General features: G+C 47.9%; 2 protein-coding genes across 2 annotated transcripts in view; both read right to left on the bottom strand.

Annotated features, from left to right (window-relative positions):
• Positions 1-15: 15 nt before the first annotated feature.
• On the bottom strand, positions 16-13,280 carry LOC144276842 (agmatinase, mitochondrial-like). The gene is made up of 7 exons (XM_077837214.1): positions 12,868-13,280; positions 10,138-10,340; positions 9,462-9,510; positions 6,197-6,392; positions 5,348-5,527; positions 3,167-3,251; positions 16-935 (listed from the first exon to the last, which is right to left on the bottom strand). The coding sequence occupies exons 1-7, from the start codon at positions 13,278-13,280 to the stop codon at positions 862-864; spliced, it is 1,200 nt and encodes a 399-aa protein (XP_077693340.1). The 3' UTR covers positions 16-861.
• A 2,068-nt stretch (positions 13,281-15,348) lies between these two features.
• The window catches only part of PINK1 (PTEN induced kinase 1), a 58,303-nt gene continuing 56,327 nt past the window's right edge, over positions 15,349-17,324 (bottom strand). Inside the window, exon 8 of the mRNA XM_077837524.1 lies at positions 15,349-16,903. Coding sequence (XP_077693650.1) covers positions 16,643-16,903 — 261 coding nt within the window. The 3' untranslated portion in view covers positions 15,349-16,642. The remainder of the gene's footprint in view (positions 16,904-17,324) is intronic.

Here is a 17,324-nt window from a genome sequence, read left to right as displayed (position 1 = left end):
AAAGTTCGATAGCTGTTAACTGCTTGTGATTTAGCAAATGCAATGGGCTAGTTATCTCCACTCAGGCAACAGGGCTGCTTAACCAAGGACAACTGTTTCCAAAAACTGCCCTGTATTTTAGTCAATGTTCCTATTGCCCTCCTGAAGGCTGACAGCTATGGGCCCTAGGAAAATCATGCATAAAGAGGGTTTAGAAACGTCCCATCACTGCGAGGGAGAACACAGTGCCTTGGCATAAGTCCTCTCCTAAGGTAGGGCTTGGAGCTAGTGTCAGTTTGGATCCACTGCATAAAGCAGTCAGAAGAACTTCTCTTCTATTCCATGCCCTTGGAAGGGAGCCAGGATGTTACATTATGTCTGTATATTGCTCTCCTCCTAGGTTTTATGTTTAGTGGAAAAAAGTCTTTACTAGGCACTTCCAAAAGACCCCCACATTTTAGATCATAGCCGCCAGTTTTGATATTGAAAGAATTCCAGCTGCCATCACTGGACCCATATGCTGCTAAGCCATATTACTACAGCAACATGAACATTAAGCCTTCCCCCCGCAATTCCAGCATCTATTCTAGTCGCTGCTTATAGCATACAAGGAGCATGAAATGACTTTGTCTGATGAGGAATGGCTTTTATTCTCTACCACAAAGCTTAGCTTTCCCTCGCCCCTTCTCTAACTGCAGAGGTGAGGGAAGGTGGAAATTAAAAGGAAAATCTGACTGAGTTGTTCCATTCAGGCTTTTTTCTTCATTCATATTATGTCAAAGTACTTGTGTGGAAAAGCTGTGAATATTAAACTCATCTTGTCGGTGAAGAGAGAGCGGTCGTGACTTGATTTGCCTCAGCTGGAGCCCGCCCTACACGGCTTTAAATCGTTTTGACTCGCGGGAGTGCGCACAGCATTTCAAACAGCAGATTTGCTCCCACGAGGGCTGTGTTACCTACAAACAAAGAAAAAACCATGACTATCCAATGGCTTCCAATTAAAGGGTCAGTCAGAAAGTCATTACTACACAAACAAGGGGTTATTTTCCAACTCTTCCTCCGATATCTAGGCCCCAGCCTGTAATTGACTCCATGTTGACAGAGGCTCATTCAAATCAATGACGTGCTCCTGCACAAATTCACTTGCCTGACTGAGACCGGCTGCTTAAAAGCCATACACTAGTGAAAAGCTGTCTGTGCTGGTAAACTACCAATGTAGTTATGCTGAATGCTTTAGTTCTACCAGGTTTCAGAGTAACAGCCGTGTTAGTCTGTATTCGCAGAAAGAAAAGGAGTACTTGTGGCACCTTAGAGACTAACGAATTTATTTGAGCATGAGCTTTCGTGAGCTACAGCTCACTTCATCAGATGCATACCGTGGAAACTGCCAAACTGCCTTCTTGTCTTCAAATGGAATCTCTACCCCAACCCCAGGAAATAAATTAGAGTAACGGATAGGGAACAGCTGAAACAATACACGAGTAACTTAATTCTTAGTCCACAAGTTTCATTTGCACAGTACACTAAGGCTGTACCTACAGTGCCTGCCCCAATTCACAGCTGGTGCTACTTCCCTAGTGAGTGCCTTGGTGGAAAGCTGTAGTCTTTCCCATTGTACAAGGGAAGAGAACACACTTGGTCCTGTCCGTATGTTCACTCGCCATTGTGACGGGCGGGATCACAGAAACCCCCTGGGAGCTGCCACCTGGTGTGCCAAGACTACGTCTGCCCCTGCTTTCCTGCCCAGACAGCTTAGGACTTCAGTGCCCTGCCTGGTTTGAGCCAGACCCGCTAGCCGGCTGCAAACCCAGACCCAGCTCTGAACCACGTCCCCTAACAGCTGGAGGCTTAACTGAAAGCAGCTTACAGAAGTGTGCCTGTCTTTAACACTCAGATGCCCAACTCCCAATGGGGTCCAAACCCTATATAAATCTGTTTACCCTCTATAAGCTTTATACAGAGTAAAACTCATAAATTGTTTGCTCTCTATAGCACTGATAGAGAGATGCACAGCTGTTTGCCTCCCCCTCCCCCCCAAGTATTAATACATACTCTGGGTTAATTAATAAGTAAAAAGTGATTTTATTAAATACAGAAAATTGGATTTAAGTGGTTCCAAGTAGTAATAGACAGAACAAAGTGAATTACCAAGCAAAATAAAATAAAACACGCCAGTCTACGTCTAGTCCAGTACTAAAAACTGAATACAGATAAAATCTCACCCTTAGAGATGCTTCAATAAGATTCTTTCACAGACTGGAGCTGGACACCTTCCAAGTCTGGGCACAATCCTTTCCCCAGGTACAGCCCTTGTTCCAGCTCAGGTGGTAGCTAGGAGATTCCTCATGATGGCTGCCGCCCTTGTTCTGTTCCACCCACTTATATATCTTTTGCATCAGGCGGGAATCCTTTGGCCCTCTGGGTTCCCACCCCTCCTTCTCAGTGGAAAAACACCAGGTTAAAGATGGATTCCAGTTCAGGTGACATAGTCACATGTCCTGTGAGACCCCAAGCCGCCTTTCCTCCCAGCCTGACTCACAGGAAGGCCTGCCTGCAAACAGAGCCATCCACAGTCAATTGTCCTGGTGGATGGGAGCCATCAAGATTCCAAGCCACCATTCATGGCCCATTTGCATAACTACAATAGGCCCTCAGAGTTATATTTCATATTTCTAGTTTCTGATACAAGAGTGATACATTTATACAACTAGGATGACCACACTCAGTGGATTATAAGCTTTGTAATGATACCTTACAAGAGACCTTTTGCATGAAGTATATTCCAGTTACACTATCTTCACACTCTATACAGAGAGAAAAGGAGTAATTGTGGCATCTTAGAGACTAACCAATTTATTTGAGCATAAGCTTTTTTGTAGCTTACGAAAGCTTATGCTCAAATAAATTGGTTAGTCTCTAAGGTGCCACAAGTACTCCTTTTCTTTTTGCGAATACAGACTAACACGGCTGTTACTCTGAAACCTGACTATAAGTATTTCCAACAGCCATCACTATGTTCTCTAGGGATGCTCAAACTGTCCAGGACCAAATATCTGTCTTTTTGTTTTGAACTCTAGACAGCGTCCAGTGCCCACAGCTAAACAGGACCCAATCTACTACTGACAAACATGGTATGCAGCAGTTCTCTAAGTTTGCTTTATTGTCCCAAATATTTCCTGGGACTCACCAGAAGCATCATAGATTGGTGCAACTTCAACAAGGTCACATCCCACTATATTCAGTCCTTGGCACCCACGAATGATCTCCAAAGCCTAGGGAAGGTAAGAAACGGCTAGTTACTAGGTACCCAAATTGTTAACTTTGAAAACACTCTCTATATTTAAATAGCCGAGGGGGTGTTTTGGTTCTTAAACACAGCTGACATGAAATCTGAGAAGATACAGTCTGAGATCACTGCTGTAACCTAGTGCTCTTTGTTTGTTACATTTTGATCCGGAGTGAGCGGAAAGCAGAGGATTAGATGTATAAATACTGAGACACCATCAAACTGTATATCAGCTCAATCGCCCTTAGCAGTGGCTTTTCCTATACTAGAAGGGTAACTTCCAATCTCTCTCTAGATTATAGGCAGGACACAATAGGAGTTCTCAGTGATTTCAGTTCCCGCTCTGCCAAGTTTCTTGTTTAAAGACTTCTAAATCCCATTTAGTTCCTTGACCCTTAGATTCATCCCCAAGACTCCTGTCCCCGACCAGACGAGGGTCTTCACTATCGGGTTCCCCATCGGGGGATCGGAGACGGACGGGATTGGAGCTGAGTCTGAGAGAGTAAGAGGACTGTGAGAGACAGCGAGAGTCCAAGAAAGAGCTGCAGAAGCAGCAGCAGCATGAACTGGCGGTGGTGGAGCAGAGAGGCCTAGGGGATCTCCCAGGGGTGAGTGGGGATAGACCCCGGGGGGCCAGTTCCGCAGGGAACCTCGAGACTAAATTGCTGCCCCTGGTTAAGGGGCGAGGGGGGGGAGATGTGGATGCCCACCTGACTGCCTTTGAGCAGGCTGGAGATTTGAACCAGGGGGACCCTGTGGAAAAGCCCCGGTGTCTAGCTCCCTTGCTGGGTCCCAAGGCCATAGACTCCGTCAGCCAGATGGGTGGGGAGGTGGACAGGCTCCCACTCCTGACCCCAACCTATCTGTCTGTGTGGAGTTTCCTGGGGCCAGGCCCCTCGGACCTCCAGTGGGAGCAGAAGGTGATGGTCAATGGGGAGACATTCCTGGGGTGGCGAGATCCTGGGACAGAGAGAACTGTTGTCAGGCCCTGGGTGGTGCAGCCTCAGATGCTGAGGGGCTGTGTGAGCTGGATGAGGGTCCCAGGGATGAAGCCCCTCGCCCTGCCTATGGCCCAGATCCCTGTGCAGACACAGGAGGGGTGGGGCTCCAGGATACCAACTGAGAGACCCTGTTGTGGGGTGACTGTGCCTCTTTGGGACAGGATCCAGGCCCTGCTCCTGTAACTGCCGAGGGTTTGAATTTGAATCAGGGAACCAATCGGTGGAGAGGGAAATGGTCAGTGAAAATGCAGATGACCTGGCTGGCAGGGGGGAGGACCTGCTAGGTTCAGGCTACTGCCTGCCTGTAACCAGACCCCTGGGGCTCCCCGCCCCCCTTGCACACCGGAGAGGGGGCTCACGCTGGCTCTGATGCAATGAGGAAAGCTGCCTGCCCCACTGGGACAGCAAGGGCAGCGCTGAGCACAGTGGGAGCTGAGACCCCACCTGAGTGCGGGGAAACGCAGGCAGGGCAGGGGATCTGTTGGGAGTGGCAAGGTGCTTGGTAAGGAAAGTTTGGATGAGCCTAGGCAGCCTTGTGAGCTGATGGCTGTGTCTAGGCAGCAGGGTGGGAAGGCGAGGAGAGTGGAAGATGAGTGTCCCTGGACCTTACCTGTTAGCTGGGTGGAGAAGTGTGACAGTGAAGGAAACGTGCCTGTGTCTGTCAGGGGTATTGACTTGCCTATGGAGGGAGCTACCCTGATCTCCAGGCAGTTGTCTGTGAAATGCCCTGTGTGCTGGGACAAGGGGAATGAGATCCCAAGCTGTGTGTCTGGGAAAGGAGAAAGTGTGTCCGGCTTAGGGGGGAGGGATAGCTCAGTGGTTTGAGCATTGGCCTGCTAAACCCAGGGTTGTGAGTTCAATCCTTGAGGGGGCCATTTAGGGATTTGGGGCAAAAATTGGGGCTTGGTCCTGCTTTGAGCAGGGGGTTGGACTAGAGGACCTCCTGAGGTCCCTTCCAATCCTGATATTCTATGACTTCTAGGAGCGGACAGTGTAAGCCCTGGGACTTCCTTTAAAGGGAGCCAGGTTTTCCCTGCATCCACTCTGCACATTCAGAAATAAAGTCTGAGCATCTCCTTACCTGAGCAGGTGTGAGACCAGCAATTTCAGGTGTCCCTGTGCCAGGGGCATATGCAGGGTCTAATGCATCAATATCAAAGCTGATGTAAATGGGCTTGGCTCCCATCTGCTTTCTCACCTCCCCCATCAGTGGTACCAATGACTTCAGCCAGCAGTCTTCAGCCAGGACGACACGGAAACCCTGGTGGAGGAAGGAGAAGAAAGGTTGGCTTCACCTGCTTGAAACACGCTGCTGGGGAAAGGAAACGGGTGGAGAGAGCAGTGGTCCAGTGTAATGTTTATGCAAACAACTCTAACTGGCCAAAGCAAGTGTCTTCTGCAGATCACAATGGTGCTTCCAGCCATTCTGTGGTCTCGCATTTGCTCCCTCTTCCATTCTGCCCCCACGTAGGACAGACTATGGTCTCCACCTGCCCTGGCAAGTAGCGCTTTTCCCACAGGTGAAGCTGTTCAGGGCATATGCTGCTGGAAACAGCACAGACAGGAGAGCAATGAGGGAGCGGGGGTGCCATTCCCTTGCCATCTGGTGCAAAAGGAGGAGGAGAGAGGGACAATAAATGAAAAGAATGGCAGCGGGTGGCTTTTGTCCTGCTCTAAGTGTCCTAGTTGCAGGGACTGGAGTGGGAGAAGTGTTCCATGCCACGGCATCAGTTAATGAACAATATCATCTTGCACCTTTTGTCTGAGGATCTCACATCACACACACTCAGCAAGCCTCTCAGCAGCCGTCTCAGGAAGAAGAGGGACATATTGTTATTCCCAGCACTGAAATCAATGGCCATTTTGGCCCCGACTGCACAGGCTGGGCCCGGCGGAGAGTAGAGAAGGTTTTGGCAGAGGTATACGCTACCTGGTCCCAGCAGTATTTGTAAGGATCCGGGGTGTAGGAGGAGCCTCTGATTCCGATCTGAACCACGCGTTTGCAGTCCAGGAGCCCCTCGTCCACACAGTATCGGAATGGCGTCCCATGGTAGATCTTCTCCCCCACCTCTGTGTCTCCTGTGTCAGTATGAGCATCCACGTGCACCAGTCCCACGGGACCATGCCTAATTGGGACAGGGCAGGCACAAACACGGCCTTAGCTCCAGCCCCATGCTCACATGCATTTGTGTGGATGCTTTGGTTAACACAGGTGCTTACAGTATGTGACAGACCGAGACCAGTGGGGTAGAGGAGTCCAGTTGAAGGCAAATATACTGGCCACAGGATGACTAGTTTTCGGTTCCCTGAGTAACCAGAGCAGGGGCTGCCCTAGAGCAATCAGGAACCTGCTAGAACCAATTGAGACACCTGGAGCCAATTAAGAACTTACTAGAATCAATTATGGCAGGCAGATTAATCAGGACACCTGGTTTTTAACAAGGACCTCCCATCTGTTTGGAGGGGGGCATACAAGGAGCGAGAATCATGCTGCTGGAGGACTGAGGAGTACAAGCGTGATCAGGCTTCAGAAGGAAGATCCTGCGGTGAGGATAAAGAAGGTGCTGGGGGGAGGCCATGGGGAAGTAGCTCAGGGGGTTGTAGCTGTAGCTGTCACACAGCGGATACAGGAGACTTAGACAGCTGCTATCCACAGGGCCCTGGGCTGGAACCCGGAGTAGAGGGTGGGCCCGGGTTCCCCCCAACTCCCGATCGGACACAGGAGGAGTTGACCTGGGCTGTGAGCAACACCAGAAGGGAAGGTCTAATTTGGAAATGGATCTGGCCTGTCCCTGACCCCCTAGGTGGGACAACAGAGACGGTGGAGAAGTTTCCCCCACGCTGGCCGGCGATGAGGTTAGCGCCCCTAGCAGAAGTGGCCAAACTGAGGGCTGCCGTGAACCTCTGAGGGGAGCAAATCTGCCAAAAAGCGCAGGCCCCACCAAGGCAGAGGGGGAACTTTGTCACAACTAGTTCTGACCTTGTTCAACCCTTCAGCATAAAATCTTGGATTCTTCACAATGATAGAGATCTAGATGCCAAACAGATCATACAATTGATTTGTCAAGGTCTTCTTCCCACCCTAGATTCCTATGGCTTCAGACCTCTGAGAAGGCATCTTTCTATTCAGCAGGTTCAGGAAGGCAATAAGCACATGAGCGCACCAATTAACTCTAGGGCAAAGATAGCCAGAGACCGAGTGCAGACACAAGATGCCAGCTGGGATCAGCACAAACAAGCTCTGAGTAAGTGAGAGGAGCAAACAGGAAGATTGACAGCATCTGGGAATTGGTCCTGCTTCGAGCAGGGGGTTGGACTAGATGACCTTCAGGGGTCCCTTCCAACCCTGATATTCTATGATTCTATGATTCTATGATCTAGCTATTGATTGACAGATACTGCTGCAGCCCGACTTTATCCCTCACATGACTCTCCAACCCTGTCTGATTACACGAACCCTGGAACCCCAAATGTCTGAGGAGCCATTGGAAAGATAAGAACAGTAGGAAGCTAAGATGGCTCCATCAGCAGTTCTTTAATGACCTGAAAATTAAAAAGGAAGCCTACAAAAACGTGGAAACATGGACAAATTGCTGATGATGAGTATAAAAGAATAGCACAAGAATGTAGGGACAAAATCAGAAAGACGGGCACAAAATGAGTTACACCTACCAAGCGACATAAAAGGCAATAGGAAGAGGTTCTGTGAATACATGAGTAGGATTAGAGACACAAAAGAAAGTGTAGGCCCTCCATTTAGCAGAGAGGGAGAGCTAATAACTGACGACATTAAGAAGGCTGAGCTGTGTAATGCCTGAATACTACAGTCTTCACTAAAAAGATAAACAGTCTTAATACTACATAATACTAGATAATACTACAGTCTTCACTGAAAAGTATTGTGACCCAATACTTAACACAATTAATGTTAAGAACAAGAAGGAAGGAATGCAAGCCAAAATAGAGAAAGAACAAGTTAAAGAATATTTCTTTAAATTAGATGTATTCAAGTCAGCAGAGCCTGATGAAATTCCTTTTAGGGTACTTAAGGAACTAGCTGGGGAAATCTCAGAACAGTTCATGGTTATGTTTGAGAACTCAGGGAGGGCAAGTAAGGTCCCAGAGGACTGGAGAAAAGCAAACATTGTGATGATCTTTAAAAAGGGGAACAAAGAGGACCCGGGGAATTATAGACCAGTCAGCATAACTTCAATAGATGAAAGAATCTGGAATATATTATTAAGTAATCAATTTGTAAGCACCTACAGGATACTAGGGTTATAAAGAATAGCACACGGGATTCATCAAGAAGAAATCATGCCAACCCCACCAAATTTCTTTTTCGACAGGGTTACTGGTCTAGTTGACGGGGGGGAAGCTGTAGACATGATGTGTCTAGATTTCAGTATGGCTTTGGACACAGTCCCACATAACAGTCTCATAAGCAAACTAGCAAAATGTAGTCTAGATGAAATTACTTTAAGGTGGGTGCAAAACTGGTTGAAGACCATACTCAGAGTATTTATCAAAGGTATGCTGTCAAATTGGGAGGCCACATCTGGTGGGGTCCCGTAGGGCTCTATCCTGAGTTCAGTGCTATTCAACATTTTCATTAATGACTTGGCTAATGGAATGGAGAGGATGTTCTAAACACTGCAAATGACACCAAGCCGTGAGGGGTCGCTAGCACTTTGGAGGACGGTATGAGAATTCAAAACAATTTTGACAAATTGGAGAATTGGTATGAAATCAACAAGATGAAATTAAATAAGGACAAGTGCAAAGCAGTACACGAGGAAGGAAAAATCAAACGCACAACTACAAAATGGAGAATAACTGGGAGGTGGTCAGACTGCTGAAAAGGGTGTGGGGGTTATAGTAGATCATAAGTTGATTATAAGCCAACAATGTGATGCTGTGGCGAAAAAGGCTAACAACATTCTGGGGTGTATAAACGGGAGTGTTGTAGGTAAGACAAGGGAGGTAAATTGCCCCACTACACACAGCAATAATGAGGCCTCTGCTGGGGTATTGTGTCCAGGTCTGGGCACCACACTTTAAGAAAGATATGGACGAATTGGAGAGAGTCCAGAGGAGAGCAACCAAAATGATAAAAGGGTTAGGAAGCCTGACCTATGAGGAAAAGTGACCAAAAATTGGGCATGTTTAGTCTTGAGAAAAGACTTTAAACTTACTTTTCTGCCACTGCCTGCAGGATCGGGTATGTTATTGTGTGATCACCACCTACAACGGGACAGGGAACAGAGAACATGCTATGTAATAAGAACAGGCCAGCACTGACCAGATATATTTTCCAGTCATAGCAAGCTACATTCATATTGCACCTCGCCTCTCATAGGGGAACACATCCCCACTTCACAAAGAGAGAGCTCATCCTTTCGAAGCAACAGCCTTTATTCATCTAACTACCTTCCCTGCAGCTTTAATTGGTGGCAGATAGTATAAAAAGGGGCAGCTTCCCTTTTTAAAAGCTCTCAAAAATCCAGCTGGCTGTCACACTCTTGCTGCAGCTGGGACTCAAGGCCAGCTTCTGAATGCAGATCCCGGATATACAGCCCTCTCTCGCCGCAGCAGGCTGGGGGAGAGGTGCCTCTCCCCCAGCCCCAGAGCTGAACCAGCAGCAGCAAAGGTCTGGGAGCAGCTGCAGGAGACTGAATTATCTCAGCGGGGAGGAGAGAGGAGCTCTGTTGCACTTTCAAGACCCTGTTAATAAATTAGTCTATATCCATTGCAGTGTATGGGGCAGAAGGGGGGAGGTGGCTTTAATGGATCCTGCTATTCTTCCGGGTGCCCACCTTCTGGTGTTTTAACAGCAAAGCATGAGATTGGGCCCAACCCTGGGTTCCTTACCCATCGTGAGGGGAATGCAGCCAGCTGCCACAATCTTCTGATAGGCTTCTCGGATTTGCCTGCAGCTGTCCTGCAGGTCGTAGAGGTTCACGTTCACATCACCAATGTCAGCAACCACGAGGGAATGGAAAGGTGCTGCCCCAGTGCTGGGGTTATACATGCTCACCATGTCCGACTCGGCTCGAATATGGCGAGGGCCGAACCTGGAAGGGAAAGAATCCCACACTTCGTTATCTGGGATGGTTCGAGGACGAAACTTGCATAGAACCCGGGGATTCTGAACACATGGCTGGTTGGGCACACACTCCTCCTAGACTCTTAGGAGTTGAAGGCTGGAAAGACCATTGGGGCAAATATTTCAAGTGGGGCTATATTGTGGTTGTGATAGTCTACGTCATCAGCAGACAGCTCATCAGCAGACAGGTCATCTGTAGATCCAGGCAGAGAGCTTACTGCAAATCGAGAGTGCATGCAAAGATTTTCACATGTGACTCTGATTCTGGGTGGCCAACCTGAAAAGATTTTCAGGGGCCTGCTTTTCAGATATGCTGAACACCCACCTTTTCAACCTCCGCTCCCTTTAAAGTGTCTAAATTGTCAGGTGCTTTTGAAACTCTTTGCCAGTCACACCAGATTTACAAGAAAGTCTCTGACTGGAGCCACACATGATCCATCTGCTGAAGTGCTTAGGCCATGCTCACGACTGGAAAGCCTGAAACGGGCGTCTCCCTGCAGCATCCAGTCACGCTCAATGGACACTCACAGACATTATTAGGTTTGCTGTCTCCACAGAGACAATGTACTCATTAACCTGTTAGATTAGCTGAAGACTCCCACTTACTTCAACATAACAGCACTGAGATTAGGGTGACCAGATGTCGCCATATTAGGGGCTTTGTCTTAGATGCGCAACTATCCCCCACCTGCCCCCTCCAAAAAAAGTATCCTGATTTTTCGCACCTGCTATCTGGTCACCCTAACGGAGATGGTTTATAGTAAAACTAAGAATAAGTTTATTAATAAAGAACCTAGATGTAAATGACACTAAGCCAGAGGAAAACAGACTGGTATGGTTACAAACCAAACATGCTTTCTAGTGACTAAGGATTATTTTTAGCAAGTTATAAACTTTGCCTAAACAGGTTACTCACTCAATCAAATTCCCCGCAACTCCAGCCGTTTAGGTAAGAGGAATGCACAGCCTCAGTGTTCCCATAAGTGATGGATAACTAGAATGTCTTTTTGCTGTACTTTATCTTTGCCAAAGTCCATTGTCTTTGGATCAGGAGCCGGGAAGACTTCCTAGGAGTGCAGACTCTGTCCCCAATATGCTGCCGTTTGTTAGCTTGATTGCTGTGTTTACCTCATATATAAATGTACTTTCATTGTCCTTTGGCTTATAGAGGTTGATCTAAACCAGGGGTGGGCAAACTATGGGCTGCAGGCCAGATCTGGCACGTCAGGGCTTCGAATCCGTCCCGTGGGATTGCCAGCCCCGCGCCTCTCCAGTAAGTGGCCGGCACCACGTTCCTGCGGCCCCTGGAAGGAGTGGAGGCAGAGGGCTCCACGCACTGCCCTCACCTGCAGACACCGCCCCCCACAGCTCCCATTGGCCAGGAACAGAGAACCGTGCCAAACGGGAGCTTCAGGGGAGGTACCCACAGACGAGGACCGCGCGCGGAGCCCTTTGCCCCCCCATTCCCCGGGGCCGAGGGACGTGGTGCCAGCCGCTTCCGGGAGCGGCGTCTCGCTAGGGCAGGCAGGGAGCCTGCCATAGCCCTGCTGCCACCCCGGAGCAGCTCAAGGTAAGTGGTGCCAGGCTGGAGCCCGCACCCCTCCTGCACCCCAACCCCCCCTTCCTCGATCCCCCCTGCCGCACCCCTCCTGCACCCCAACCCCCTGCCCTGAGCCTCCTGCCACACCCCACACCCCTTCTGCACCCCAGCCCCCTGCCGCACCTCAACCCCCTGCCCTGAGCCCCCTCCTACACACTTCACCCCTTCCCACACCTTGCAATCCCTCCCACACCCCAACCCCCTGCCCCAGCCCTACATTCATGGCCCTACATGCAATTTCCCCGTCCAGATGTGGCCCTCGGCCCAAAAAGTTTGCCCACCTCTGACCTAGACAGGTAAATCCATATTCCTTTGTCTCAGGCAAGTTGATTTATCAACTCTCTCCACAACATATTATAGGAACATATTTTCAGCACCCATACATAACTCTATGCACCACCCATACATACATCACGCTGATATTTATGACCAGCATGTCACCAGTTTTCATAAAAGACTTTACTCAATGTGCTTTTATAGTACAATAATATTATATTCAGTCGGTTGATTCAATTGCAAATTCTTTGGGGTTCAGACCCTTGTTCTCCCCCTGGGGTGTCTGGACCCTGACCGTCACATTACAGAACCACTCTGACAACTGGCACCTTCATTAGCAGCCCGAACAGGACTGAATGGGTACCAAGAGCAAACCACCCTCTCCCGCTTTTTCTTGGTCCCTGCAGGACGTGCCCGAGGCAGACTGGCAGGGCAGTACGGGAAACCTTGCATTCTGCCATATCCGTTCCCTGGAATAACAAGAGGCCTGCATGTTACCAGGCAGTCGGTCCCAATCTTTCATCAGCACTGACTCCCCTGGGATTTTTCTTGAATAGCCCCTATCTCATGGGTTGTGGCTTCCCCCTCCTCAGCTCTTAGCCTAATAGCTGCCCCTTACCTTGCACCAGGACGGTTGGAGGTTCCCGTGTCAAGGGGCACCCCAACAAAAGCAGCATCTAGTCCCTCTGGTGAAGTCTGAACGGGCAGCTTCATCATGGAGCAGACCCCCCCGGGCCTGGCTACGAATTGAGCACTGGGAGGCATATTGAAGCTAGAACCAGCGAGAAAGCGGCGAGGGGCACCATGCCCAGCGAGCAGGTGCTCCAAGCCCCCACGATGGAAGCCAGGCAGGGAGCCAGCTGCAGCGGGGTGAGCTGTGGCCCACACACACGGGCTAGCTCTGGGGCTGCTCAGCAAAGGTGGCTGGAGCTTGGCTGCCAGGAAAGTTGCCGAGAACTTCCGAAGGCAGAGTCGCTCCTTGCAGAGCGTTCTCCAGAGCAGCTGGCTGCCTCGCAGAAAGAGGGCCTCCATCTGCACCCCCTGCTTAGCCCTCCTCCCCCAGCACAGCAGACCCCCAGACGCCCAGAGCTGGCCCTTCAGGTTCAAAGCAGAGAGTGGCTGGGTAGCAGAGACAGACAGCACTCATGCCACCCCCCTCATTCCCTTCCCCCTGGCAGGTTCAAAGTGCAACACCGAGATCCAAACCTCCCTCTGTTCCTCCAGGCCAATAGCAGAGATACAGCACCTTTAAACTCCTACCCTTTCCCCATAATCCATTCCCACTCCCCCGTCCCCCCCGTTTCCTCCCACCTTGCATTCTGGGAAATGGAGTCTTTTCCTCCTCTGGGATTGTCAGATGCCGTGTCAGGGACCCCAGAGTCTACTCAGCCAAATGGCCGGAGCAATTTGAATTTGTGCCGCATGGAGCATTATTGCCGTGATCTGACGTGGCCAGGTTCCAGCTTGCAACATGTTCATTTAAATCAAGCAGCCTGTAGTCCCTGCAGGCCGCACCTCCATATGATTAAAGGAAAAGGAAGCCACAGGCCTCACTGCAGATCTGCCTGAGCTATCTTTGCCTGTTAGTCGAAGGGATCCTTTGCAAAATTTACCACTAGAATTACAAGTTGTCTTCACTGCCCTGCTGCAATACACACTGAGGGGGAATGCAGCAGCTGTTTAAAGGGGTCAGGTGTCGTAGCAAAGGTTTAGGGAAAAGAGAAGAACTTTTTCTTCACATCTCACCCTCTGACTTTCCACTTTCTTGAGGACCATGTGATTTCAGCATGAGCCTTGTCTATTAGGTCTCCACAGACAATTCTCCAAGGGAGTTATGCGGATTTGCCCCAGTTCCAGCTCCAGATGCCCAGCTGGCCTAGTGCAAACCCCAAGCATGTACACACAGAGTCCCAGTATGCGGCTGTAGCACTTAGAGCAAAGTCAGCTGTATCAGTACAAATGGCAGCTTTCCTTTTCTAGGGGAGATGCACTGGTAACTATACCGGCAACCAGCCACTGATGACTGGACTCAGGGTAAGTCCCCAGGGAAGCGTAGGCCTTAGTCATCATAAAAGACTTTGGGTTGGAAGTAATACAATCCTAGAGTTTTTAGTAAACAGCCATGGTCTACATAACTGTACAGTGAATTTTTCCAAGATCCTTTCAGCGAGGGATAAAGCTCACCCCCACTTCCCATTTACAGATAGCACTTGTAGGTGCTGTCATCCACAAACAATTAGACTGAACTCTACCAAGTTATGGGATTGTTGCTGATGGCAATTTGTGCTCAAAACACCATTAACTTATCAGGGTTTTGAGGTAACTGTTTTTCCAGGGCTAGAATTTACTTTGATTTTCCTGAATCTTCCCAGATCCTTTGCCTTTTGTGGGTCCTTCTGTGTGGGACCATTTCGGTATTGTTGTATGGCACCTATAAAGGTTCAAATTAGGTGGCTGGTTATGTTAGTCAGCTGATACACTTTCTGGTATGTTAGCTATGAAAGCACATAGCTCAGTGACTGCATTATAAAATGAATGGTGCCAATTTCTATAAGCAGATTTACTCCAGTGCAATACAAATTTGCAATTGATATTTCCATTATATTTTACAAGTGAATGGAGAAGAGGCCTGAAATAAAACATTTTTAAAAGCATTGCAAACGACTTACGAGACCCATGCTACATGGGCAGCTTGTTCCTGTGCAGTGAGTCACTGACACACAGTGTCTCACTGCCCAGTTCTAACGATCTCCTTGAAATAAGAATATAAGGGACCAAGAAAATGTTCAGAACTTCCGTGAATATGTTGAACAATCCTGGTGCTTGGTTTGTTTCCCAAATGCTCTTGAAAAACTAGACTTAATGGTTATCCTTAGTGGTGGAGTATGAGAATAAACTGAGCCTTGAGGGCTGGACTGGAAGGAGCGGACGATGCTTTCAGGACCACATCCAAACAAATATTTAGCATGCAACAGAAGAGTAAATCTGAAAGGCCAAGACCCAATATGAATTAACCCACAGGTCACTATGGCATTAGGTCCGGCTACAGTGAACAGAGACAAAAACAGCATCCGTGGATTCATCCATTGTAACAGCACAGTCACCACTTTATTGTGCAGAGGAAAATGAACTAACTTTTGCAAACACCCACAATACGCAGCTATAAAGTCTCATGATATTTTCACTACAACACTTGCTGCTGGTTAAAAATTAGTGTTTTCCTCACAACCACAGGATAAGCCCTAGTAGGGAAACAGAAAACCAGGTATATATAATAAGGAACATAGTCAAGCATAACTACCGAAAGAGCCATTAACCCCATGACCTCTTTTCACCACTCTTTCAACCATGATGCAATTCTCTCTAAGCCTGGCACACTGAAATAGTAGCATGTCCCTGGAAGGAATTTTAGATCTGGTTAGAAGAATTAGATCTACACAGTCTAAAAGGCCACATGACTATCTCAATGGTCCAAGTACTGACCTGCTGTGATCAGAGATGTGACTCAGTTGCTTAGTTCAGATCAAGATCTGAATCCAAACTTCTCAAAAGCCTGGGGATATCTGGATTTGGTATTCCAGTTCAGCTCATGCAGGGAACCTTCTAACACTGCAAGCCTGGCTTGTGAAATTCAGATTTGGATATTAGAGTTGAGGAGAGCCCTCAAAGGGATAAAAATGTTGTTATAGCAAATCAATCAGAAAACAGAAATTACTTGTTCTGTATTGAGTGCCTCTATGGCATTTTACATATAATTAGATAAGTACTTTGGCTGTGCATTTTATAACCTACCCCACAGCTCCTGACAGAACTCCTCACAGATAAACAGCTCAATCATGATGCTCTTGGCTGTCATTTTATAAAATGTATCTATGGCTTCAGAGGAATATTATTTTAATAAGAATGATGCTGGTTTCAAATTTAAGAAAACAAAGATTTCATTTTGTTCCATCAGTTCAACTTCCTTTATAGTTCGAACAGAAAATCAGTATGATTCACAAAAGTGCAACTGTAATGCTCTTCTGTAAAGAGCAGCTGTGTTATACTTCCCTCAGTGCATACACCCTTTTGTACGGGAATTTGCTTCAAGCAGTAAATCTAAATTCTCGGTGTGAATGAAGCTGACCAGATAGCCTTCAAACACTTTCCAAATCATACCAAATCTCATAACAATTCAATGTTGTTTTCTCTACAGGGAAGACAACAACCCTCTGTATACTAATTCTTTCTGTAGGTAAACTCAACCTCTTACATTAACACATACACCAGGCCCGCAGATATTTTTCCTTAAAGTATTTTAGGCTTCCAGAGAGACAGAAGTATTAGACAGATTCCCAAGTGCTTTTAGTAAATGCCATTTATCTACTGCAGGGCCACACACAGAATTGTACCCTTCAGGCAGAATGGTTTCTCCAAGAGAGCAGTAAAAATGCTGCCTCCCAAAGATCTTCGTACTCCAGATTTGCCAAGAAGCACGTCTTCATTTTAGTTTCTACCCTGCTTCTGTCCACCAGTCCATCCATCAGTAAATTGGCAGCAGATTGGTGAAGAAGCCAGCCAATCATCTTGTCTAGTTTCAGACTCTTTGGGACTAGAATATTTTCACCCCAGAGGCTTAAGTGGAGCACATTAGCTGCAACTCGAGCAGATAGTCTCTGAAACGAGAAGTGAAAGAAGATCAGCTGAACGACAAAGGTGTTAGAACAGACACATAAGATGTATACTGTTGAAATGCTCCCAAGCATCTTCTCATCTCACCGAACATTCACTTCTAGTTGAAAGGCTTTGTGGGGCTGTTGCTGTCAGGCTACTATACTTGAGCTCCCAGTTCAATCAAGTTCCATTAAATGCCACCCTTTTACAATATAACTTCACTGAGTTAGTGTCAGGTACCAAGAAGTGGTAAAAGAAGAAAGTGGCAAAGAAGTGTCAGGTACCAACATCTTTATATTGCATCACACTTTCATCGAAGTCCTACGATAGTTTTCTATTATTACCACCAACACAGCGCTTAGGAGCCCTAGTCATGGTCAAGGACCCCACTGTGCTAGGCACTGTACAGTCTAACACAATACT

The sequence above is a fragment of the Eretmochelys imbricata genome, chromosome 18, assembly GCF_965152235.1.
Source record: "Eretmochelys imbricata isolate rEreImb1 chromosome 18, rEreImb1.hap1, whole genome shotgun sequence".
Lineage (NCBI taxonomy): Eukaryota > Metazoa > Chordata > Testudines > Cheloniidae > Eretmochelys > Eretmochelys imbricata.
The sequence above is the reverse complement of the archived record's forward strand: the minus strand, read 5'-3'. Positions and strand labels throughout refer to the sequence as shown.